Source organism: Chaetura pelagica, unplaced genomic scaffold (assembly GCF_000747805.2).
Source record: "Chaetura pelagica isolate M959 unplaced genomic scaffold, ChaPel_1.0 scaffold189, whole genome shotgun sequence".
Taxonomy (NCBI): Eukaryota; Metazoa; Chordata; class Aves; order Apodiformes; family Apodidae; genus Chaetura; species Chaetura pelagica.
In genome coordinates, this window is record NW_009970716.1 from 603,414 (window position 1) to 628,236 (window position 24,823).

At 35.8% G+C, this 24,823-nt stretch overlaps 1 protein-coding gene across 1 annotated transcript in view; it reads left to right on the forward strand.

The window, feature by feature from the left end:
- The window catches only part of NFXL1 (nuclear transcription factor, X-box binding-like 1), a 44,785-nt gene extending 21,029 nt beyond the window's left edge, over positions 1–23,756 (forward strand). Inside the window, exons 17-23 of the mRNA XM_010006140.1 lie at positions 4,700–4,840; positions 7,356–7,522; positions 8,290–8,359; positions 14,716–14,820; positions 15,905–15,991; positions 19,350–19,403; positions 23,283–23,756. Of these exons, the coding sequence (XP_010004442.1) occupies positions 4,700–4,840; positions 7,356–7,522; positions 8,290–8,359; positions 14,716–14,820; positions 15,905–15,991; positions 19,350–19,403; positions 23,283–23,456 (798 nt within the window). The 3' untranslated portion in view covers positions 23,457–23,756. The remainder of the gene's footprint in view (positions 1–4,699; positions 4,841–7,355; positions 7,523–8,289; positions 8,360–14,715; positions 14,821–15,904; positions 15,992–19,349; positions 19,404–23,282) is intronic.
- Positions 23,757–24,823: the final 1,067 nt, after the last annotated feature.

Below are 24,823 nucleotides of genomic sequence, written 5' to 3' on the forward strand. Positions count from 1 at the left end.
AGCGGCTCGGCAGCAGGGCAGCTCCCAGCAGCGGGGACGGGCGGCAGCGCACGGCAGGAAAATGGCGGCGGCAGGCTGTGTATGTAGACGACCGCCTCGAACACGAGGAGAGAGAGAGAGAGAGAGGGGCGTGCCGCGCTGCCTCTCTCATGGGGTTCTTCGGCGCCAGTTTTGCATTTCCGGGCTTTTCAGCCAATCAGACGGGACCTAGTCCTGCCCCTGCTTCCGGCCACGGCTCCTCCCCTGCAGCAGCTGCTCCCCCCCCATACACACAGAGGGGGTTTCCTGCCGTGTGGAGACACCGTTTTAAGTCAGTTTTGTCGGCTGACTCAAAGGACATTTCATGTTCGTGTAAGGAAATACCTCGTCCTTCACAAGGTGTTTACAGTGTATTTTATGTGCATTGTACATTTTTATGATGTTCTGAGGTCTCTAAAACCAAACATGTAATGTCTGTTCAGTTTTACAGCAACATTGTCTCCTAATAAGTAACCTTACCTCAAATTAATTTGCTTTTGTTAACAAGAGAAAACAATTGGATATATTTATGTATGCTTCCCTCCAATAGTAGTTTCCAGGCCCTGAGGAGATTTTCACTGGGAAAGGTAAACTTTGCAGGTCATGAAAGTAGCAATTTTCCCAAAGTTTTGCTGTGAAGGAGGGACACATTGCTGCACTGTGTTATTATTTATGATGGACTTCTTTTATACATCATGTAATGGAGGAGGTAGAAGAGAAACAAACTAGGAATGAAACAAGTTATAAAGACTTGCTGTATTCTACTGAGATTCCTGGAGATGATAGTAGAAGAGAGAATGAAGCAAAGAGTTTAGTAGTTGTATAATAAGCAAATCTACTGTCAGTACATTTTTACTTGGACAGTAATTTAAATTTTGTAGGATTGTGTTGTTTTGTTGGGGGGTTTTATGCTTTGTTTTCCTTTTTAAATTTCGCTTTGACATTTAGTTTAAAAGGTATCTTTGGCTACTTAGAACAACCAATTTATCTCTTGAAACAACGCTTAAAGCTAATTTTTAGTTGATGAAATTGTATAAAATCTGTGTTCAGTGGAAGTATGTCTCTACATGATGTTTAGCCTAAAATAAGAATTTTTGGCTACAGTGTGCACCATTTTTTAAAGTAATTTCACTGTTTGGATGCTTTAAAATATTTTTAGTACATTTAATCACTCTTCAGTCTTCAATTTGTAGGTGCTTAAAAGTAGCTCTCAATTTTGTTTCAGATTATAGCTCAGAAAAAAATCACCTATCATCAGCAGTTGCTGCCACTTTTGGAAACCTGATGTTTTACTTAGAACTGATATAAGCACTGGCATTACACAGTAGTAACATGCATGTGCTCTTTTAAAATCAAATTATGAGAGCAAGTATTTATATTCAAAATCTGTTTTGATGGAAAAACATTAATTAAAGCCCATACAAAGTACATGAGGGAAAACAAGAAAATCTTATCTGGATATGGTATTAATTTATCTGTTGTACTTAATTATCTTGTTGTTGCTTCAATTTATTAAATGTTCTAGGGGAAAAGAAACATTCTTTTTTTGTATCTGTCATGAGTATTTTGAATATCCTGTAATATTAGTCTTGCTGTTCTCAAGTGCATAGAGCTCTCTCTTCTTTTTTTTTGGGGGGGGGAGGGGCTGGTGTTTTGTTTTGTTGGGTTTTTTTTGGGTAGGAATTTAATGCTATGTTTTATTATTCAGAGTTTTTTTAGTTGTTCATTTATAGGCGAAAGACCATTACTCTGAGACCATTACTCTTTATGTAAAACTTGGTGAGATTCATCTTTATGACTAAATGCCTTAGGAGTATTTCCATACAGTTTCCATAAATACCTTAGGAGTATTGCCTTCCCTATTGTACTTGATTATTTATTTATTTATATATATATATATATATTTATTCCAATTGATATTTTCTTATGCATTTGGGAGATGTGCTGGAAAGTTTCTGAAAGCCGTTGTGTCCTGTTTACTTGCCTTTCTTTCCTTATCCTTTGGAAGACCTGTGTTCTGAAAATGATACCTCCTTATTTTCTTTCTTTTTACAATCAGCTTTCATAAAATACTTCTGGTTCTCATCTGCATTCTTTATTCTTCTGCTTGTGTTTGTGGCTTCTTTGATATTCATGTTTGTGGCAAGAGTAGCAACCTCCATTTAGATGTTTTAGAAATGCATTCCAACTACAGAAAACCTTTTGGATTTATTGCTAATACCCACAAGAGATTGACTTGTCAAGAAATGGAAGCAAAAATTGAAAAGATAATGTAGGCTTAATTTAAATTCTTTTGGTTTTGGCTTACAATGTTAATTGGTTCCAGAAGATACTCTCATGGGACTGAAGACTTCTGAAAGTCAGTGAGAAGGGCAAGCTGAAGCTGTGCTGGATGTAACCAGGGGGCTGGGATGTTCTCTGCAGTTGGCTTTCTGAAAGCTGCTACTGTTGTCTACTGGCTTGTGTGCTTCCTAGCCCCTGGCTTCATTCAACATGGCATCTCATCTGGTGTACTTGAGGGATGCTCCCGAAAGGGATGCTCCACTTCTACCTGTTTGCTTCTGGTAATTCTCTTTAGTTGGAGCTAGTGCCTGTTTCCTTATCTGATGGAAGACTGACTCTTGATAAAAGAAATCTCATCAGCAAATTGAACTGTGCTGCCATAGAGCTAATCTGCTACTACTGCTTTGATCTACTGTAACTGCTTGAGCTACAGCAGAACCAGGAGCCATAAAAATTGAAGGGAAATAGGGCTGCAAGGAAAGGTAGAGAAGTGGGCAGTGGCAGATCTAAAAGTTTAGTACACATTTTCATTAGTTCTTTTAACTTCCAGCATCTTTTCACTACTGAAAGGAAGTTGTTACTTTGAGGAAGTTGAAGGGTGATGATAAGGGACAGGATATCAGGAATGATAAAAGCTTTGTTAATTGGTGTGTGTTTCCTGGATGTAGTACTATTCTCATCTTCAGACTCTCTTTTTCTTAGTCCTGTGGCTGGCTTTTGCTCATTTGTTCAACAGAAACATAAGCCATCAGAGACTGAGTTGTAGGACATTTGCAGGGGGGAGTATGAACCAAACATTCAGACTATTTGCTTTGCTTGTATTAGTGATTTAGCCAGTATGATGATCTTCAGCCCTGACATAGGGATGGGAGAGTAGTTGAACATGATAGCCTCAAGGTTTTCTTCTGTATTCAATACTTGATATATACTTCCATACTTGATACACTATGGGTCAGGATGAGGAGGACTTCAGAAGTCTTGTGAATTAATTGCAAGTCGTTAATTAATGACTTGATGTGGACTACAGTCTTTTTGGGGGGTTAAGCCTGGAAAACATTTATATAGGCATTTATTTTGCTTTAGGTTTGAGTGAAATCAGCATGGACAGTGCTGAAGGGAGAGTGTCCCTCACTGTGCCCTGTGGGGGACCAACCTCTTACCTCATTTCAGTTCCAGTGCCCATCTGGTTGTATGGCCAATCAACTTGAAAACCTAGCAAAAACCAAGGAACTCTTTTCTATTAATTCCTTTTTCAGTTTTGATCAGCTGCATTTTCTTGCTCTAAAGACAAATGCATGATAGGACTTGTGAAAACTAAGTGGTAGGAATGTGCCATTAGGATTGTAGAGTTGACAGAGAAACAAGGAGGTGGTACAGTGTGAAGCTGTTCAGTCAGTTTAAGCTGTAACACAAAATCACCCGTAGTCTAGTCAAGGTGAGTTATGTCACATTAGCCTGTTGTGTAATAACATCACAAGTAGTTTCTGTTTTTCTCTGAAATTATCATGATATTAAGAAAAAAAAATTTTTTTGACAGCATCGCAGAAGCTTTTTTTTCATGTGAATATTATGTAATGGTTAGAAAATAGGAACAGTGAGGTTTTTTTCTGTAAATTGTGATATGCTGGGACTTAACACTATTGACTTTGAGAAAGTAACCTAGTTAACCAAGTTAGGTTTACACTCCATTTCGGTACCAATGAAGATTAAAAGCTTCTAAATAGGTGCTCTTAATAGTCCTACAAACCTCTGTTAACTGGAGGGTTAGCCTCAAATTAGAAAGCACAAATATAAGACACAAAATCATAGTCCTGTCGTAGAGTCATTTCTTTCCCTTTCTCCTGCTGAGAGTTATATTTGATGTATTTGTTTGTGTCTGTTGTTAGTGTTTGTTTTCTGTTTGTAGAATTGTAAAATATTTGTGGTTTATGATGACCATAACACAGTTACCCCTGCGAAAGCAAACTGTAACTGTCTTCTGCAATAATTATAAAGCAGTTTAGGAACCTTTAATGAAAAGCTCAAGAGTAGTTCAGAAAGAAGGAATTAATCACACTAAAGGATTTGAGAATCTTGTAGTCTGTTTAAAAAAAAGAGAAAAAAGAAAAAAAGAAACTGCTGCAAAAAATAGCTTTTAAAATTAATTCATTTTTTACCTGGTATAATTAGTGTAAGACAAATGTGTGTGGTTATGTTATGATGGAAACCTAAGGTCTATAAAACAAAAAAAAATCAGATAGACATTGCACTGTTTTTCTTCTTTTAACAAAAATATTAAAGAACCAAAATTTGTCTGAAATGATGCTGTGTGTGTATATGTATCACACTGAGCACATGTGCAATGTGTGTATATATGTTCTCTCTGTATATTTACTTATTAATTTATTTTAACTTTTAGATTAGTCCATTACCATGTCACTCTGCAAATCCCTACTCATGTAAAAGATCTTGTGGGCGGCTTCTTGATTGTCAGAATCACACCTGTATGAAAGAATGTCATCATGTTCCTAAGTTGAACACTAGTGCAGATGGAAAGAAGGTATGTTGATTTCCTTTTTACTTTTGTTTTTGTGTATTTACACATTGTCTTTAGTTATAACTTGAAAATAAAGTCTTTGCAGATGGAAAGCAGAGGATCTACTTCAGATTCCATTGGGAGACTGATGTGTTCTGCCACCATTGATGCTGTGATACTTAGCTATTCTATGTGTCTTTAGACTACAAAACTAGGGCAATTATTGCAGATTTTACACACGCTACACTTTTTTTTTTTGTTTTGTGTTAACATACATTACTTTGTTTTCATCAAAACCTTATTTAACACTCTTGACAAGTCTCCTCTAAGGTCAGTTTTTGTAGTTGTCAAGATGAAGTGAACTACTGATAATCGTCCCTATATACTAATGTACTTGCAATATACTGGGGAAGCTATTTACTGAGGAGAGTTCCTAAATCTTTAGGAGAGAAGAGAGCACTGAAAGTGTCACAGAATAGATAAGGCTTTTTAAAGCCCTTGGGTGATATATTCATGTTTATCAATATCTATTAGAAATTGTCATTTATGTGTTTAATAATCTGTAGGTGTTACTGATGGTAATATGAAACAAAAAAGTAAGTACAAAGCTGAAAATGGTCCTAGTTTTGTGAAATTGAAAGCACATAGCTTGTGGTTTGAGTCATGACTTGGAAGGAAAAAAAACCAGTTTTTTATGGTTTTGAAGCATTGTTTCAGAAAAAGCTGAAATATGATTTCTCTGGGCATTTAGAAAGCTGAGCAAGCATTCAGTGGGATACAAAACGTAAATGTTATTTTTTAACTTAAATAGGATGAATTACCTGTGGATTCCAATCTTAGAAGTGGTATTATCATCTAGTAACTATATATATTGCAGTTACCGTGTTACTGTGTTAATGATTGTGGAACTTCTGTCTGAGATTGTGAGCTGTTAGTGCAACTTGTGGAACAGTAACCTGCAACAGTAGAGTGACATCAGTAAATACTGAATGACAGTTGTTGAAGCATCTCCAGTTATGTCTATAAGCTGCTGTCTGCCTGCTCCTTCAGTTAAACCAATTAAAATGTGAAAGAGTCAGGATTATTTCTAGGTCCATTTTGAGTCAGACAGTACCTTCTCAGAAGACAAGAGTCTGTGTACATATGATATATGGGCAAATCTCATTTCTCTGTTTTCTTTGAATCTTCATAAACTCAAGTTGTTTTTGACCTTTAGAGCTTTTGTTCTGTTGTTTTGATACAATAAATTGCAGGTGTAGTCAGAAAAGGGCTGATTAAATTTCTTGCTTATATGTCTGAGTAGTGATTTTTCTGTCTGAAATTTAGATTTGTTCTGCGTTTTATGCTAGAAAATGTTGCAGAAAGACCAGCTGTTTACTTTTACTACTGTTAAATTTTATATCAGTTTTCTAAATGTTTTCTGTCTTGTCTGTCTTAAATGTGAATTTTGGAGGGGTTAGGTTTTGTAAATGATCATTGTACAAGGATTCCTTTTGAAACTTGAGCAAAAACAATTCAACTGCAGAAGCGGAAGAAAAGAGGTCTGAAAGAAAATGGGGGAAAACTATTAAGAACTTAAATTCTTATGCCCTTGATTTGAACAGCATCGAGTTTATTGTTGGCATGGAATTGGTCCTTTTGGGAAGGCACTGTGTAGCTTCATTCTTGGATAAATTGCCTTTACTTTGATTTCTGTGAAACTGAGCCTTGGTGGTGGGTCTTATATACTGTGCTGTGTAGGTTTAGTTCACAAATCATGTCACTTTATCTGTGTGGCTTTGATTGCAGGTTAGGGTTCTAGAGGAGTTACTGATATAAGAATATGAATGTAAATGGAGCTTAATTTACTGTGCTGATGTTCATCTCTTTGTTGATCACAGCACCTGGAATGACACCACAGCTTTTGTAGCATATGACGTGGAAGCAATGCCTTAGCACCTGCCAGCATATACCCAAGCTAAAACTTTTTGGGAAGATTATGCAAACTATCATATATATATGGAAATGGAATTACTTCAAGTTTACTTCTTAAAATCAAACAAATCTCCCCATCCCTTTATTACAGGGAAGTATGTCATTACTAAAGTATTCCAATAACATGGTGAATGGGAAAAGTTAGTTTGGAATGTGGAATTACTTCTTTTAACAGTTTTCCACAGAGAATTAACAGGCTTTAATGGCAATTTTCCAAAGTACTAAAATTAAGAGATCTTCTTATGCTGAGAAAATGGTCAAAATAGAATTCTCTCTCTTTGACCAACAAACACTGGCATTTCTGCTTTCCTTTTAAAAGCATATTTTAATAATTATTTTTGCTTAGGAGCTATCTTACTGAATAGCTGAATTCCCTTAGCCAAACCATCTCCCTCAGGTGATCCTGCTCTGGCAGGGGGTTTGGACTCAATGATCTCCAGAGGTCCCTTCCGACCCCTACCATTCTATGAGTTGATGATTCTGTGATGTGTATAAAACCTTGTTAATGGCATCCAACAAACAAATGTTTGGCACCTTGTTTAGTACTTTGTTTTTGTTTTGTTAGGCAGGTCCAGAATGTTTGCAATGTGAAGAGGAGTGTACCAAGCCACGGCCACCTGGCTGTCCTCACCGATGCGTTTTGCCCTGCCATCCTGGGGATTGCCCATCATGCCTCCAGATGCTTAAAATAAAGTGTCACTGCAAACTATCAATACTATATATTGTGTGCTTGTAAGTGTTACAACTTTACGTTTGAATGCTATGAACTGGAAACTATTTGAAAACTCTGGGGATGGGAGGTGCTCTCACTGCAAGTTACGAAATTTCTCTTGAAGGTTATAATTTGTAATATAATGGGGATTTTTCTAGTTAAAATTTTCTAGTGTTTTATTTGATATTACTGCTTAAATTATTATAAATGTGTGGAGTTTTGTGAGCAGATCTGGTTTTCATAATGTTTTTGTAATACTGTAATAAACTGAATTATGCAAGTAGAAAGTAATCTACATAATGCTTGATCTATATGTGGTTCTTTTACAGTATGTAAAAAAGAATTTTATAATAAATTATAATGAATATAGTTAGTGTAAAAGTTCCTTACAACTAATGCCCTTCAAACTCTTGTTTTAATTAGAAAACTTCTTGGTAATAATTTGTACTCTTTAATCATTTGTGTGTGTGTGGTTAGAGGATAAGTTTGACTTTAAGAAATAAAAGATGGGAGTTGTGGATTTAAGCATTGTCCTCTGTGTATTGCTCTGAAAACATTCATTCCATGTTCTTCTTTGTGCATTTTCTTTAAAGTACCTCAAGTCCTCTAAATTTATGTGGTTTTGTTTGTTAAGTAGTGTAGTTTATATATAGTCCCTCAGGATGTGGACAAATTAACCCACTCTTCTTTACAGTGAGATATACTTAAAATATGCCCCTAATTGTATCAACTTCTGTTGTTTTAAATGTGAAATTTATCACAAATGTATTTTTTTTTCCTATTACAGGAAACTAACATGTGCTGATTTAAAAGAAAAGGAGATCCTTACTTCCTGCAAAAATCAGTGTCCAAAAGAGGTAAGCTGTATTAGCGAAGAAATACTTCATTTGATGGATGTGTGGAATTTTGTGGATTTTAGTTTTCCATAAGGTTTTTGATACAGTTTCATAGGCCAATCAAACTAGAGAAGCTTAGTCTAAATGAATATGCTAAATGATAGATGGGAAGGTGTTTAGTGAACTGTACTCAAAGGACAGTTTGACTTGCTGTCAAATTGGAGGGTTATATTGAAGGATCAGAGATTTGTCTCCCAAGGCATTAATGGCTTGAATGTTTTAGCATGCAGATGAGGTTGAATATGGAAGAGATGTCCTCTAATTTGGTTAAAAACTGTTCTTGAATTTATATCTCCAAAACAGTGGGATGTTGTTTGACTAGGAAAACTACTGAGCATTGTGCTTGCAATTGTTCTCCTCTAAGTGCAGGTCCAGTAATTCCTGTCTGTGCAACAATTCTGGGTGTAGGGTTGGAAGGATTTTAAATTTGACAAGTGAAATGGGTTAGTAGTGCCCTGGTGCATTAGTGAAATTTTTGTTAACTAGTGTGAAATACAGGACAAGCCACTTAATCCTTCTGCTGTATCTGGGTGTGTCTAAAGGGTTGCTGTAAAGAAGAGAAGAATAATGCCCTTACTGCATCATGCTCGGTCTATGAACCAATGTATGGGCATCAGTAAGGAAGATTCATGTTCACTACTTTTGAGTAGTAAAGCTTGTGAAGCAGGGGAAGAACTGGTTGGAGAAGCTACCAAATTTTCATTAGTGACATCTAATTAGCTGCTTGTTTCCCAAAGAGAGGATTGTGTTACCCCAACAGGAAGGCTGTGCTGTGTGCTGACTTTTTTTCTGATTTTTGCCCTTGTAGATGCCTTTCTGATGTATTTTTTTTCTGTAAATGAATGTGCCTGTCGCAATTTTCTCATCTGGATGTCTGAAAGCTCTTTTCCTGGCAGGGGAACACTTTTGGGTTTTATTGCATCGTCCATTTACCCCTTAATTTTGTCCTTTTGTTTCACTCTCTGTTACTTTGGTTTTATTTGCTCCAAGACTTGCTCCTCTTTATTTTCAAGAGTGCTTATGATCTCTTAACATGAACTAAGTGTTCCTGTACTTCAGCTTTTTTTTTTTTTTTCCATATCTCATCTTTGACTTTCATTAATATAACTTGTGATTTTTCTGGATATATTCCCAAGACTCAGTCTGGGATTTAAAATACATTTAGTAGTAGTGGTCTTGGATTCTAGCTTGCAGTTCAGAATTGCCCTGTTCCACAAATTGTGTCTTTTTTACTTAATTCAGTGGGATATGAAAGAAAGCTTAGTACACTTTTTAATAAACCTTTTATTTAACTCTAAAGTTCTAATTCCTATAGATGCATTGAAGAATGAGGTTTGATGCATCTTCTGCTACCCAGAGAATCTTTAAGTGTAAGAGATGATGTTGACATGATGCTGTAAAAATGCATGTTCTTCCCTTCCTGTGATTCCAGCTCATTTTCACAAACACGAAGGTATTAGTGCTGTCATTGCTTCAGGTAGTTCATACCTTTAGTGTTACAGTTCATCCTACTTTCCTCAGATCCTATTTTGGTAAGTTCATAGGTACTGTATGGGTTTTTTACCATTTTTGATCGAAAAAATTTGTTCTGGTTTCTCTGAATATTGAGCAGTGCTTAGGGGTATTTGGTCTGTCTTACAGGTATGCAGTATTTCTCTGGAACTTTGGGAAAATGAACTAGGTATATCATAATACAAATTGTACTGATGGTTCTCTTTTAAAGAAATCATTGATAAACACAATTTGAAGGAGCAGCCTTAACAGACATCACCCTGTCACTACCACCTCTGACACACCTCCCCAGCAAGTATAGGTTAAGCCCATTGAGGGGACCTCATGTTGAGAACTTAAAAACTTGGCCAAAAAATAAGATGGATAAGACTCCCAAATTTAGAATATTTGAATTTTACCAATCAAATATGTCTGCTCAAATCTAAATTGGAAATGTTTTGCCTGTAGTCCTGACAGCCTCAAGTAAATGTCAAATTGCTGTTTTATGAGAATTTTCTTATTTGCTGTCAGAAGTTGACCTTGGGTCAATAGCAAAACTCAGGGAAATTGCTAAAAATCAGTGTGCACTGTAACTCCACCAAGCCTAGCATAGAGCAACTTAAATTCAACAGAATACAGTATTTCTCTGAAGTCTTAGTTTTAAGATGTTTTTCTTTTTTTGTTAATGGTAATTGTGATAGATCAATTATATTGTCTGATCCCTTTAAAAAAATACAACAGGAGCATGAAAGATCTTAAAAAATTTCATGGTTTTTTTTTGGCTATGGCAGTATAAAGCTATAAAAATTACTTCTAGTGTTATACAGGATAACTCATATTTCCTTTCTGCTTTAGGGAGAAGCAAAATGTTTAATATTGCCACAGCTGTTAGATGAGAAGTTTTAATTAAAAAGCTCTTTCTCTTGTTTGGTAGCAATTATAAAATATCCTGTTGAAGGAAATTTATCTTTTTATCAAGGTTGATTATATTCATATGATCATGTTTGCAGATGTTTTGAGACAATGCTTAAAATAGAAGTCTTAAGAGTCTAGCAGTTTTCATTGTTTAAGCATTCATATCAATATTTGTGGATGTGTTTTTAAAACTTTATCTGGTGTAATTAGTATTTTTTGACACAAGAAACCATACTTTGGACTTTTAGTGTGCACTCTGCTACTGTCTTGATGTGAAATAGGGGATGTGATATATATTTATTTTAACATGATAGTGCAGTAGGGACAGTGTAATAAATGTTAAGAGTATGAGTTTATATATATTTTTTTAATAAATAAATTTTAGTTGCAGAATACTTAATTAAATTATCTTAAACACACCTTGAAAATGTACGTGAGTTGCAAAAATTTATTTTTAAAAGCAAATGCACAGCTTTGGTCCATAATGAGAAGATTTTCCTCAATGTCTGGCTTAAGCAATGGAGATTTTTATAAGAACTATGGAACCAGAGCCACCCTTTAAACTGAAGAATTTGCCCCTTTGGAAGTGCTAAACTTACCTTTTGTACTTAGGTTTTGAGGTTGCTGCTTAGAAGTTCTGTTTTCTTTATTAACAGGTTATTTTGTTTATTATCAGGTGTGTATTAACCAGTTGAGTTTATTAACTTCTGGTGTACATCAGTTAAGCCTCCATAAATATTAATGGGTTTTATCATCATTAGACATAATGTTAAGATTTTAATGCATTACTTATGGGCAAAATACTTGTAGGAATTTTTGCTTTGTTTTCAGACCTGTGGATTAAATCCCTTTCTTTTGAAGGCCTTGCCATGTCAAACATAAAGCCTCTTCATTTTGGCCTTTAGACCACAAGATCTTGACAGGAGATCTTATGTGGTGAAAAAGATCTAAAGCGGGCACACGCTTTCAGTTTTAGCACCAAGTAGCTCAGTGTGGACACCTAAGTGATTCTGTGACACTTAGAAACGAGCAAAAAAAATTCCTTTCCTACTACTTTTATTTAACCAACAGAAGCAGCAATGGGATTGCATTGGTTTTCTGAGATCATTGGGAAATAAGCATGTAAAATTGTGTTTCATAATTGGATTAAACATACTTCTGTGCTATGCAAAGTGTGCTTTAATGGTGCATAATATAAGGATCTCATGGCAGTAGAATCTGGAGGTTGAGATGAGGGCTCCTGTCTTGAATTCACATCTCTGACATGTCAGTTACAAGACTGTTTGTAAATATGCCTAATTAGTGTGGGAGAGTAAGCTGGAGGTGATAGTTCTAACTATGGATTGTTCTGGCCACCATGGGATGTCTTATGGGTGAGACTAGATTGTGTTAGTAGGTACAGTGCTCTTGAGTAGGGAGCCAGGAAATTGGTTTTGCAAAGATTGTGGTCACTGGTGAGCAGGCTCAACTGTTGGACTCTGTGGTCCTGCCTGGTAGTCTGACCTCAGTAGCATACATGGCTGTGGTTTCTTCCCTAAATTCCTTTTTTGATAAGATGACCAATTTATGTATTTTTTCCCTCCAAATAAAGCAAATAGCTTAAATCTTCTACATGTCTTCAGCAGAGCAATGGAGTCAGTGTCACTTAGTGAATATCTTGTTCAGGTATAGAAAAGATTTAATACAAGGATGAAGATGGGCTAAAGGAACCAACCATATGTATTTTATTACTTTTAACCACCTCCCAAAAAACCCCCAAGCAAATTACAAAACAAACCCCATAACAAAACAAAATGTAACTCAAAACAACAACAATAAAACTAAATGGAAAGATGGAGCAAGGCATATGAGCAATAAGGAAATTTTCCCAAGAACTGGATTGACACTGGACCTTGCATTCTTTTTAGTAATGACTTTGGCACCGCAAAACAGTGGAATTTTCTAATGAAAGTTTGCGGAGTGTTGTTAATACAGGACAATTGAGGAAATGCATCTGCAGAACACATTTATTTGAGGCACATTACGTGAAGGCGAATAATAAGCTCCCAGGAAACAGTAGGAATTCTTATTGTCACAGCGTGATTAGCTGGAGAGAAATGCAAATGAGAGCTGAAGATGTATTGGGGAACATATTCTATTAAGTTGCAATTAAGATGTTGTATAAAGCCCTTCCTGCTGCGATGTTGTTTAGAATATTACATGCAGTTCTGGTTACCATATTCAAGAACCATTAATTTAAGCTCTTTGAAAGTCAAAGAAGGAAACAGTATGGGAATAAAGAGTCTTTTATGAAAGGACAGTAGAGAAGTATTTCAATATGAGGATAAGAACTAAGGGGTTTAGACTGGCTAGAACAAATGTAGGAAATTTAAAAAAAGCTCTTGAATCTTTTAGTCAGTTCCTGGAACAGCCTCCGTAGTATAACAGTAGAAAAGGGACAGACTGGGGACTGTTTTCAGAGACAGACTTCTTCCAGTCCCAGAGGAGGTGCCTGCCTTTAGGACTGTCCACTTGGACTGAACTTGGTGGACTTAGAGATTCCTTCTAGTCCTGTGTGAAATGTGTTGAAACAGTGACTAAAAAAATGATCCTAAACCACAAAGTGTCTTTCAGAGTAAATAATAGTTTGCGACTGGCACAGACATGAAAAGTATGTGTGTCTGTTCCATAATTTTTACTTGAAAAGTTTTGCATTCTGTTTAGGTATGTGTTTCATTGAGATTGAGAGATTGAGGTAGTTAAAAGACCTTTAAGATCATCAAGTTCCAGTGGACTTCTGAGAATCCAGGTTAACTAATCAACAAGAAGTTGATTTACCTGGGTTTTATAATAATTTATGTAGTATTCTCATTCTTGTGGATTAAGCCATGGATTATGTACACATTTTCAATTTTTAATAAATGTGGAAAAAAACAACTTTAAATTGTATGTCTTTACAGCTTTACAGCTTTTCCAAGTTGTGTTAATCCCTTGATAACAGGGAACATAAGAAATTTCCCTTTAGTAAAGAGCACTATCCAATGCCATTTTTAATAGTTTGGGAATTTAAAGCTACCTCTATAAATAAGTCAAGTGGATATCTTATGTGAGGGTCCACCTTCAGTTATTAACACTGTTGGGTTATATAATTAAAAATTAAAGATTTCTTATGTGTATATTTTCAGAAAGTGAAAAAATATGTTAGCTTTCTTGTAATTTATATCTAATATAATGCTGGGAGCACTGATACATTCCTAAGAGTCAGCATATTCAAATTAGTATCTCAGTTCCTAACACAGTAATTGAATTATATTTTCATTATGAATGTTAAAAATTGCACTGCCAGTAAAAAAAGTAGGTCTCGCAGATGTCAGAAATGGGATAATCTGCCAAATACAGAAATGTAGGATTTGGTGAAATTATTTCATACGTAGTAAGAATACTGGTGACCTATATTTGACTTTTGCATAGTTCAAAAGATTTTTGCATGCAACATTTTCTTTTGTTGTTTTTTGCTTCTGATTCTCCCCTCTTTCTTTTTTTTAATCTACAAGTTGCTGTAGTACATTTAATTTCAGTTTTCAGTTTCTTTTTACCTTATCTACTCGTATTCCCCCAAATTACAGATAGCTAGGGCAATCATTGAATAAGTTACTGTGGAGATGACTATTCTTGAAACACTTGAAACGTGAAATTGGTTTTTAATCAAACTGTCCTAGCAAAAGATAAAATGTTTTACAGGAGCTCAAAGATGATAGATAACCAGCAAATGTTTGGCAAAAATAAAAATCAACTATTTCACAAGTGAAAAGACTGATAAGCTGAATGAGTTTTCTGTTAAGCCACTATGTCTGAAATAAAATCAGTCCACAGATTCTTTGTAATTTTACAACCATTTATTTTGTTTGTGGTTTGTTTTTTTTCCTTCATAGCTGCCCTGTGGTCACCGGTGTAAAGAAATTTGCCATTCAGGTCACTGTCCTCTGAACTGCAGCCAGAAGGTTAAACTCCGATGTCTGTGTAAGAGACTGAAAAAGGTAAATTTCTAAGTTACAATTTTGAAAATTATGTGTTTTCGTCATTCCTAGGCTTGTATGGATGGATTGTATCTGGTGTGGGTTAGAATAAGTCTGGTTACTCTAGTAGGGCTGTAGCAGTTCACATCAGCTGAAGATCTGGGCTGCAATATTAAAAGATTTTTCTTAAGATATTGAGGAAGTTTATAATTACTTAAGTTGAAACATGCACAGAAGTTGTGAATCCCTAACTAATGTAATCAGCTACGGTTCTCTGCAATCCTAAAAGTAAGTACAGGCATCAGTAGCCTTAGCTTCTAACAAAGGTAAGGGACAGAGTGATACGTAACAAGTTTATGATAGCTATATAGTATTATGAGGAAGAGAACAGAAAGTCACGTGAAGTCTTAGCAAAGAACAATGACTTAATGAAAAAAAAAATAAAAATTATCTGGCTCAGTTAAAAGGTGCTTATATTATGGACCCGGTTAAATTCTGAGCCTTCCAAACAGGCTGCAGTTCCCCAGAGTTTTTGACTTCGCCACGAAATGTCTTGCAGGTGACGTGTTCAGCCGGAGAAAACAGGAGAAGGGATGACATGTACAGAACAAGTGCTTCAAATTTAACAGTCTCTGCTTACAGATAACCACCTTTCTCTTTTTTGTTCAATATTAGGGGAAAGGAAGGAAGTGTGAGTGAGAATTATCTTTCACCCCATGATCAGACTTTGCCCTGTAATCTCAGCCAAATAAGAGAATGTATATGAAATTACTGAGACTCTGAATGCTAGCTCTTTCTGCCAGTTCAGAAGGTTATCTTACTTTGTTTTAAGAAAATGAGTGAGAAAAGAGACAAGGAGAAATTAAACTGGACTATTTAATCTATTCTTGCTTTTATCTTAGCTTATCAGAAAGAAGAAAAAGAGAAAATGGCAATTGAATACAGAATTACAGGTTCAGCTAATGTTTAATCATTACCTTTATTTTCTGTATCCAATGTTTTACTAAGTAAGAATGCTTTCTAATAATTTTCATAAAGAAGTGGACATTATAATGAAAATTTATATAGGGAAATTATTGTAAAAGACTCAAATTATACTTCACAGGAAATACAGTGCAGCAAGATCCAAGAAGGCCAAGTTTCACTGGAATGTGATGCGTTGTGCAAGGAAATGAAACGGAAAGCATCTGAGGTAATGTATGTGTTGTAGCTATAATTTCTTCTTTGTGCTTCAAGAAGAGTAGGAAAAAATGAGCATCATTATTTTTCAAGATGATACCAGCACAAAATACGACGTTGGTAGATGGGTTAATAGCAGCTACTTTTTCAGGCTTGTATTTGTCTTAGTGGGGAGAATTACACCATTTGTAGACATTGTTAGTTAGCTCTGTGAAATACAATGTTAAAACAACATTCTTTTATTTTCAGTTTTTCTTTTTAAAAATTTGTTAGAACTCATTCTTTCCTCTTCTGCTGAGAACAAGTGATGATAAAATTGTCATTGCTGATGATTAGTGTTGTGGGATTAGACACGCCACTTCACAGGGCATCTTCACTTCTTTCCAGTGAAGGCTTTGCAATCATTGAATGCGCAACTTAGCCAGCATGAGGAGTCTTATCCTGTCACACTGTATTAGTTACCCTCTACCAGAAGAAGAGAGAGTTTTCAGCAATTGCAGTATACTTTTTAGCCTGCTTTACAAATATTTCTCCCTAGTTCTGCTGGTTTATGAAGTAAAGAAATGGCTGCATGCTGTCACCCAGAGAGACAGAATATCAACATTGCTCTTATAAGCCTTTTATAAAAACATAAACAAAAAGAATTGGTGCATAACTTGCTTGGTTTTTATCAGGAGTTAGTTGTAATAAATTTACAACCCAAAAAGACAGTGGTTAAAGCTGACTTTTGTCAGCTTCTGCTCAGATTTCAGAATTGATTGACAAGTTCTAACAAGTACCACACAGACAAAATCCTCCAACTTTGGAAGCAGATCAAATGCTAAGACTGTTGAGATGAATCCCGACCATAACAACAAGTTCTGGTAAGAGTGTGAAGATAAGTTCATAGGGCATGGAGTGCAATAAAGCAAGGTGAATTCCCAAACACTGCATGAGCTGAGACATAGCAGCATGTCTCAGTGTGGTGCAGCATGGTATCAGCTGCTGTGTTATGTCAGCAGGTAGGAGTTCCAGTTTCTCACCCCTGACATTGTAATCTACAGGGAGGAATTGTCTAATGCAATGAGCAAATGACTATAAGTTTCTACTATAAGCAATGCCTAGATGTACTGTGTGGCATAACCCAACTATGTGTACCTTCCTCAGAGAGGAACATGGATTTGTTTTGGATATTTTATATAATGTTATAAAATTCTATTTAAATCCTTACTAAGCTCTTTCTTGTAGTCCGTGTTGACTTGTAAATGATAATCACTAGAATGATCTCCTATTTTATGCACTTGACAAAAGTAGGTTATTACATGAAGTACTAGTTAGTGGATAAAGCCTGTTAAAAACTGCAGACATTTACAAATATAACTTATTTTGTATAGTTGCAAAACAACCACCAATTTCCAAAACAAGAAAGTGTGTTAACTCTTAATAAACTCTTTGTGTGCAGCAGCTAGCAAGTATGTATTTCTGAGGAACGAAATGTGGCTTTTACTGTACATTAAAAAAAAAAAAAAGTTATAGAATTTATTTTCCATACTGTAACTATAGTAGTTAAGCTTCCCCTTACCTATGTATGTTATACCTGTCCTGTGTGTCTTAAACAACTATGACCACACCAGTGTAAAAATAAGCTCTTCTGTTGGTTCTTTCCACATTTGTGGGTCACCTTTTCTCCTGGAGCTGAAGCTCTGCCGTTAGATGGCAGTGAAATACCAGGAGGCCAGTTGTGCAGCTTTTTACACACCAGACTGCGATTTCAGATGTGCATGGCTGAAAAGGGCTTTTATATGCTTTTCTAAAGAGACACTCTGCCATTGTCTCTAGATTAATGAAATTCTCAGTAATGCTTTTATTTGATATATGGTGAAGCAATTTAAAAAGTTGTCTGAAAACCTGCAAATAGGACTGTTCTGTTTACCCAGTCTTCAGTGCACTCTGAGATACAGTGTGATAAAGCATGGGCTGGTGTGTTTTCTCCTTAGTTGTCAAGAGCTCTTGGATTGCAAATTGTTTGGAACAAATTCCACCTTTGCAAACCATATTTGGTAAATTACTGCCACTGTTGGTATGCAGATCATCCAGTTACTAGGATCAAGACTGTTTTTCATTTCAAAATATTGATCAGATTTTACGTATAATTTTTCTAAGGTGGTGATTTGGTGGCCGCAATGCTAAAGGTCCAAGAAATATCTACAAGAAGGCAGACACACACACATACTTCCCCAGCATACTCTTCCTGTGTCTTCTATTACTGTAGTGATCTCTGACTATGGGAGTTTTAGAGATCAAGCTGGTGTCTTTCCGTTTAAAGGTCTTTGTTGGATTTATCTCCTGTTAGCATGCCTAATTGTTTTTTCAGTCGACATAAACTTTTGGCATCTATAAACATCCTGTAGCACTGAATTCCTAGATGTAGCCAAATGTACTATGTAGGAGTAGAATACTTCCCTCTGTTGCGAACCAGCCTTCTGGTAATTTAATTTTATGCCTTTGTTTTTGTATTATGAAAAGTGTTTGACATCCTCCCACTCTTCAGGATTTTGTGCTCTGTTAGTCACCTGATGAATCCTAGTTATGGATCTCCTTAGATGGAAGCCACTCCTTCCTGTTGTCTTTTGTGTATATTAAAGCTTTACATTATTTTGTTACTGCAGGAGCTAAGATTCAAGTGCATCATGTGCACTTACCATGTTTACATACCAACATTTTTTCTTTACCATTCTTAATAATTTCTAACATTTAATTGGCTTTCTTGAACACTACTAAACACTTCTATAGAATTACCAGTTGTAACTCCCATGACTTTCTGATGGTGGAGCGTTTTTAATTACATTTGGTTTGCATTACACCAAGAGCTTTAAAACAGTTTGGTTATATGTTATCTGATACATATCCTGTTTGGTATAAATATAGAGGTTTCCTTTTTCTTTAGTAGTCAGGGAATATTCAAAAGTATTTGGAATGAAATATGTACATTATATACATATGTAGGAATTACCTGTATGTGTAAAGTGTACTGAAATGAGGTTACAGTTGCTGAAAACTTAGAATAACTGTCTTTAGGAATTTTCTTCATTGCTAGTGAACAAACTCTTCTTTTTAGATTTTATATTTGTTGGTTGAGCTTGTCAAGTTGAAGTCAGAAGTTCGGTGTATAACCTTGTCACATCCATTATATGTTCCATGTTATCCAAATGTGAGATGATGCAGTTTTTTCTGAGAATGTTTTGTAATCTGAGTAAGTTAAGACCTCACTTCATGGAAGTTTTAATGACTTTTGCAGAAGAACCATTCTATAGGAGTAATTATGACTCCATAAGGAAATAGGTTTAGCTGCCATGTACAACAGTTGCTCATTGCTTTGTATGTCTGGACAGATAAAAGAGGCAGAAGCCAAAGCTGCTATTGAAGAAGAGAAACGAAGACAACAGGTATCCATGTTTATTCTTCCTCCCCACCTTGTTCTTGTTAGTAAATAGTTTAATTTACATGCAACTAAAGATGTATAGTTTGTAATGTGGTATGCACAGTCATTCCTGTCAGCTGTTATCTTACTCCAAGATTTGTGCTGTGAATGATTTACGATTGTTAACAGCCCACATGTTTTTCCCAAGCAATTTTCATATTTGTATGCAAAATTATAATTAATAAGTTTAATCTTGCATTACTGTAACTGTACAATATAGTTTATTTTAAAAATACTAAGTACTTGTGATTTGAATCAAACACTTTATAGTGCATAAACCCCACGGAATTGCTGAATAACCTCTATAGAGAATTAAATATTAGGTGAAGCTTCCCTGCTCCCTCCCATCATGCAAGACTGAGGAAGCCTAAATGACTCTTTGTCTTTTAAAGTCAGAGGCGGAAAAACATGCATTTACTGTAATTGCTGTTGTTGGTGAACGTATGTTGTCAGCATGGTAATCCAAGAAGCTTCTGTGCCAGCTGCCTGGAGACACTAATGCTAATCCTATTTCAGGCAATAACCGTATGCTTGGTTGGTGGAGATGGCTAGGTCAGGTCTGTCCTCTGGAGGCTACAGCCTTTATGCACTCCTTCCACTGGCTCATGCATGTACACCTCTGCCTGAGTATTTGACACCAAACCATATTCTGAGTCCAGTGTGTGCTTTCTGACTCACCTTTTACTCAGTTATCACAACAGTTTCCTATTAGGTGATACTTGTGTTTTCACAAGCATGTCACACTCCGTTCTTACCACAGAGCACTGGCTCCCTCCCTACATGAAACGAGGCATGGAAGGCTTCTCCTCTGGTACCATTCTCCCAATCTTATTAGGATAGACAGTTTCTCAGTGGGTCACAACTTCTGTTATACATACTTTGATTAATTGCCTAAAGACTTTATTAAAGCATTATGTCTAGCAACTAATGCTTTAGCAAGGCCTGTGTCAATTAATACTTCATTAAAGCCTTTATATACAAACTAGTTAGTGCTCTAGTAAGTCTGCACATTTATATTTTGGTATTTGCTATATTTGGTAGCAGCTTCTGCTAATAGCATTTACAGATGGAATCACTTGTTTCTCGGTAGAAGGCAGATGGCTTGGTTAGGCTTCTCATCATGGTCCTAGCAGCCAAACTTTCCCTCTGCTTTTAATTCAGAGGCACCATGTGAGGCCAGGATTTTTACAATAGCTAGAGGTGGAAAAAAGAATGGTGCTTTTGATTATTTAACAATTCAGACCAAGCTCTTTCTCTGTCCCACTTCACTGTAAAAGATTTGGTTACATTTTTGAGCTAACTGGTAATAGTCAAAGAGTTTCAGTACTGAAAGTCAAGGTCTCAAACCTGAATTCTAGTGTAACAAGTTGTATGAAAGATTTTGTTTCCTTTTTTTTACTTTGGAAAAAAAATGTTTTAATGGCTCCTTAGAAGTTACAAAAGTTGAATGTGCTTTCCACCCCATAAAATGTAGATCCTGCAATTTCAGGATATACATCTTGTGTCTGTATAGTCACCGTTATTTGCGTTCATTTAGCTGCATTTTCTCATGGGGCTGCACTTTTTCCAGTGCAAGAAGACTACAGAGAATAACATCTAAAGGAGCAAAACTTAGTACCTGAGCAACATTAAACTACACATTATCTATCATCAAATTGTTTTGAGTATAGTTTAAACAAATGCACTTCATTTTACATTTTTGTGTCTATATACAAAGAAGTTAGGTTCTTATCTGAATAAAAATCTTCAGTTTGCTTAGCTTGAAAAATTAAGGTTGTTTGAAGACTGGGCACAACCATTACGTTATTGTTCCGAGGTCACTGAGGTGACACTGTGGGAACAGTTATATAAAATCCGTAGGTAGCTTTTCAAGGATAGTGATGGCTTCTTTCTCATATTCTTCTATTCTCATATGCTGCCCATGAACCTTTTTTCATTCTGCATTTTGTTTTTGTGATGTATTTATTTTTAGCTGTTTTTTTATGAAGATCACTAGAAAAGCAATTCTGTACCTATTACATAATTTTTCAAGCCCTATATTTTAATTCAGATTACTGCAATTAATGGAGCACTCTGCTTTTAAAGCTTACAGATCACAAGTATATAATAACTACAGAAGCCTCAAATTTTATTGTGTCTGTGTAAAATGAAATACTGCCATATTATCTATAAAACATTAAGAAAACCTCTGCACTTGCCTCCAGATTTTTTATTTTTTAAAAACTGTTTAATTAAAATACTTTGCTTTTCTAAAGGACCATTAACTAGTTCAAAGGAATCTTGTTTCAAATAGCAGGATGTGGAACTTTGTCTGAACTTTTACTCTGTATCATGAGAGAAGTGCCCGCAGTTTCTGCCTATATTAGGTACAAAGGATTAGACATCAACATGGGTTCTTTTCTCCTGCTAAGTGTGGTATCTGGCACAAGAAGGGAAGTAAGATCTGATTTGTGAAACTGACAAATATATGTTGTCAGTGGAGGAAGAACAGACATCAGGCAATCTTGAGCTCCTAGGGAAGGTTATAATTACTTGATCACTTCTTTGCCCATTTCCCAAAACAGTCTTATTCTTGTCTCTTTAATGCACCTGCTTTCTTGTCTTAGTCCCTCTTCCTGGCAGCACTGTAGTACTAGTCATATAGATTTATTTCCTATAATGGCCAGACTTTTGTCTCTGCTCATTGTCCACATTTCTTCTTCTTCAACTCCATCTTGCCCCTTTTGCCCAGGCACTTCCAGCTTGGTGTACTCTGCTGCTCCTACCTCTCTTCTCTCTGGCAGTTTTTCTGTTTTTGCTGCTCCCTAGCACCTTGTCCCATGCTTTCTCTGGTAGCTTACAACTCTACCCAAAAACCCAGATAATCATTGGACCTTTTCTGGTTTTAGTCTGTTTCAAAGCTCCTTTAGAGCATCTTTTCTGAATTTCCTAGCAATTAAATGGCTCCTCATTGGAGTCTCATCCCAGTCTTCCTTTCTTCTAGGCTGCCCAATTCCAATTTAATTTTAGCTTTGTACCCTAAAATCAGTTGTGTCTGTATTCTCTTGATATCCTTTCAAAAGCATGTGGAGGAGGGGGATGAAAAACAGGCATCAGAGGATGCTACTGTTTCTCCCAGGCATCATCCTGACCTGCTGTTCTGGGTGGAAGCGTGGTATTCTTATTTTTTCAGTTGCTTTACTTCAGTTTTGAGCCATTTTTGCTCCATTTTTGTGCTTTTTTTTTAAAGGATACTATGTACATAGTACAGTCATATACAAGTCATCAAGTGTTAAGTTAAAACATGTAACAAGTAGAATCTTTCTTCACATCTCTAAGGTTATAGCTATTAATCTAAAATTTAGCTGAGCATGCAAAATGTAAAGAATGGGGAGAAGGATTATAGATTTTTTTTTCTATTTTTATGAGTTTATTTTTACCAGAGGGGAAATCATTATTATGGGAGGGAGGTTTTTCAAAATTTCAGCCTGTGCTCTTATGTATGTTTTTTTGTAATAGCTTCAATACTTGCAAGTGCTTTTCTTTAATAGGAAAATAATGTATTTTAAACAAATTTCATAGAAACAGCAAACTTGTTCTGGCTTGTCATATTCAGCCTGAGCTAAAAATCATAAAACTTCAGTTGGTTGCATTTTGTGGTGTTTTTTAGGAGAAAAATAAGCAATGGTTTAATACTTGGAAGCAAACATGTAATGCTACATCTCATGACGAAGAGATGTATTAACTTCTGTTGGCTACTGGTTATTTTTATAAAAGTTTTTGGAAATGTTATTTAAAATCTGCATATTCCCTTGTTTTTTAATTTTGACACAAATGGCAACTACATCTGCTTTTCTTTATCTAGGCTGAACTGGAAGCTTTTGAAAACAGATTAAAAGGACGAAGAAAGAATAAGAGAAGAAGGGACGAAGTAGAAGTTGAACAATCATCATGGCAAAAATACAAGAACCTCATTATGCTGCCAGTGTTTGGAGTTGCTGTTGTGATGGTTGCATGGCTTATGGTCTACAATGACTGAAACAACTCAATATTTAATATACCTCCGTTGGGCTTTAGGTAGCTATTATTCCTGTAATGTTAGTCTGTGTGTAACAGAACTTAATAGGCGTAGATTATGTATGTATACTGTTTGCCAAGAAAAGTGCAGAGGAGGGAAGAAATGTCTCCTTTTATGTTACTACCTTCATGGCACAAAACTGAATTCAGACACTGAAAGTAATAGTAGATGTTTGTCTACACTAAAGTGCTGATGTAATTTGTCTGACTGAGATCCGTTAACATCTGTTCTGTTAATATATTGTGTTACTTTTCCTTGTCTCTGTTTCATTATATTAAGAATAGCTTAGTATAAAATGCTTTATTGAATATTTGTTTCCTGTAAAAGCAATTTAGTGGTTTATTGAAGATTAGTATTCTTACACTAGTCTTTATGTCGTATCACAAGTATTTCTGTGTTTTGTGTTAGTTTAATTATGACAACTTACAGGGAACTACAGAGCATTTAGACGTGAATATTCTGAGGCCTCCTGTCAAAACTTTGTTCAGAGAAAGGAAATGTGAACTTACTTTCAAGTCAACTGTATCACAAACAATAAAACCCTTACAGACTTTGGGGTTTGGCTTTTTTGTTGTTCCCTCCACCATGTTCCTCAAAACCAAGCCAATTGAAACTTTATTTAGTGGACAGGTGTGTATGCTGAACATGGATGTGAAGTAGTTTAGCATACAGGGACGTGTTCTCATCACTGTCCCTGTCACCAACAGCCGAAAAACAATTTGAAATTGACCTTAAAGCACCAGTTGTCTTGTTTTGTATAGATAAATGTCACATTTGGATATCTGTGTAGGTAATAGCATAGTGTAACAATACAGTTACATGTTCTGGAGCCATCTAAGTTATGCTTGCTAATAATGCATAGACTGTCTAGCTAATATTTTAAGTGTATAAAATTTTTCTTACTGAAAGTTTAGATTACTTTGCTTTGGAATATCAGTGTTGGTTGGTGGAACTGAGAGGTTCTTCAAGATTATTAGAAAAGATAAGTTGTCTCAACTTATGGGTTGCAAGTTAAATTTGGGGGTGGGGGAAATCAGGAAACTGAATTTTTAAACCTCTACTGGAAATGCTGTGCTGATACTTGAACATTGTGGGTAACTAAAAAGTGCTTCCTACCTGTGAATGGTAGGAAAGGATACAAAGCTGGAGAGTATTAGATTGACTTTGTAATTCAGGCATATAATTTCATCCTGCAAAAGCAGTGGGAACAGTAGTGTGAATTAGTAGAGACGATTGCAGTTCTAAAGCTCTTCTGGTTGATTTTGGCCCGCTTGTAAAGGGACCCAGTATTAATTTGAGCTGATGTCCAAGTGTAATTATGGTTCAGC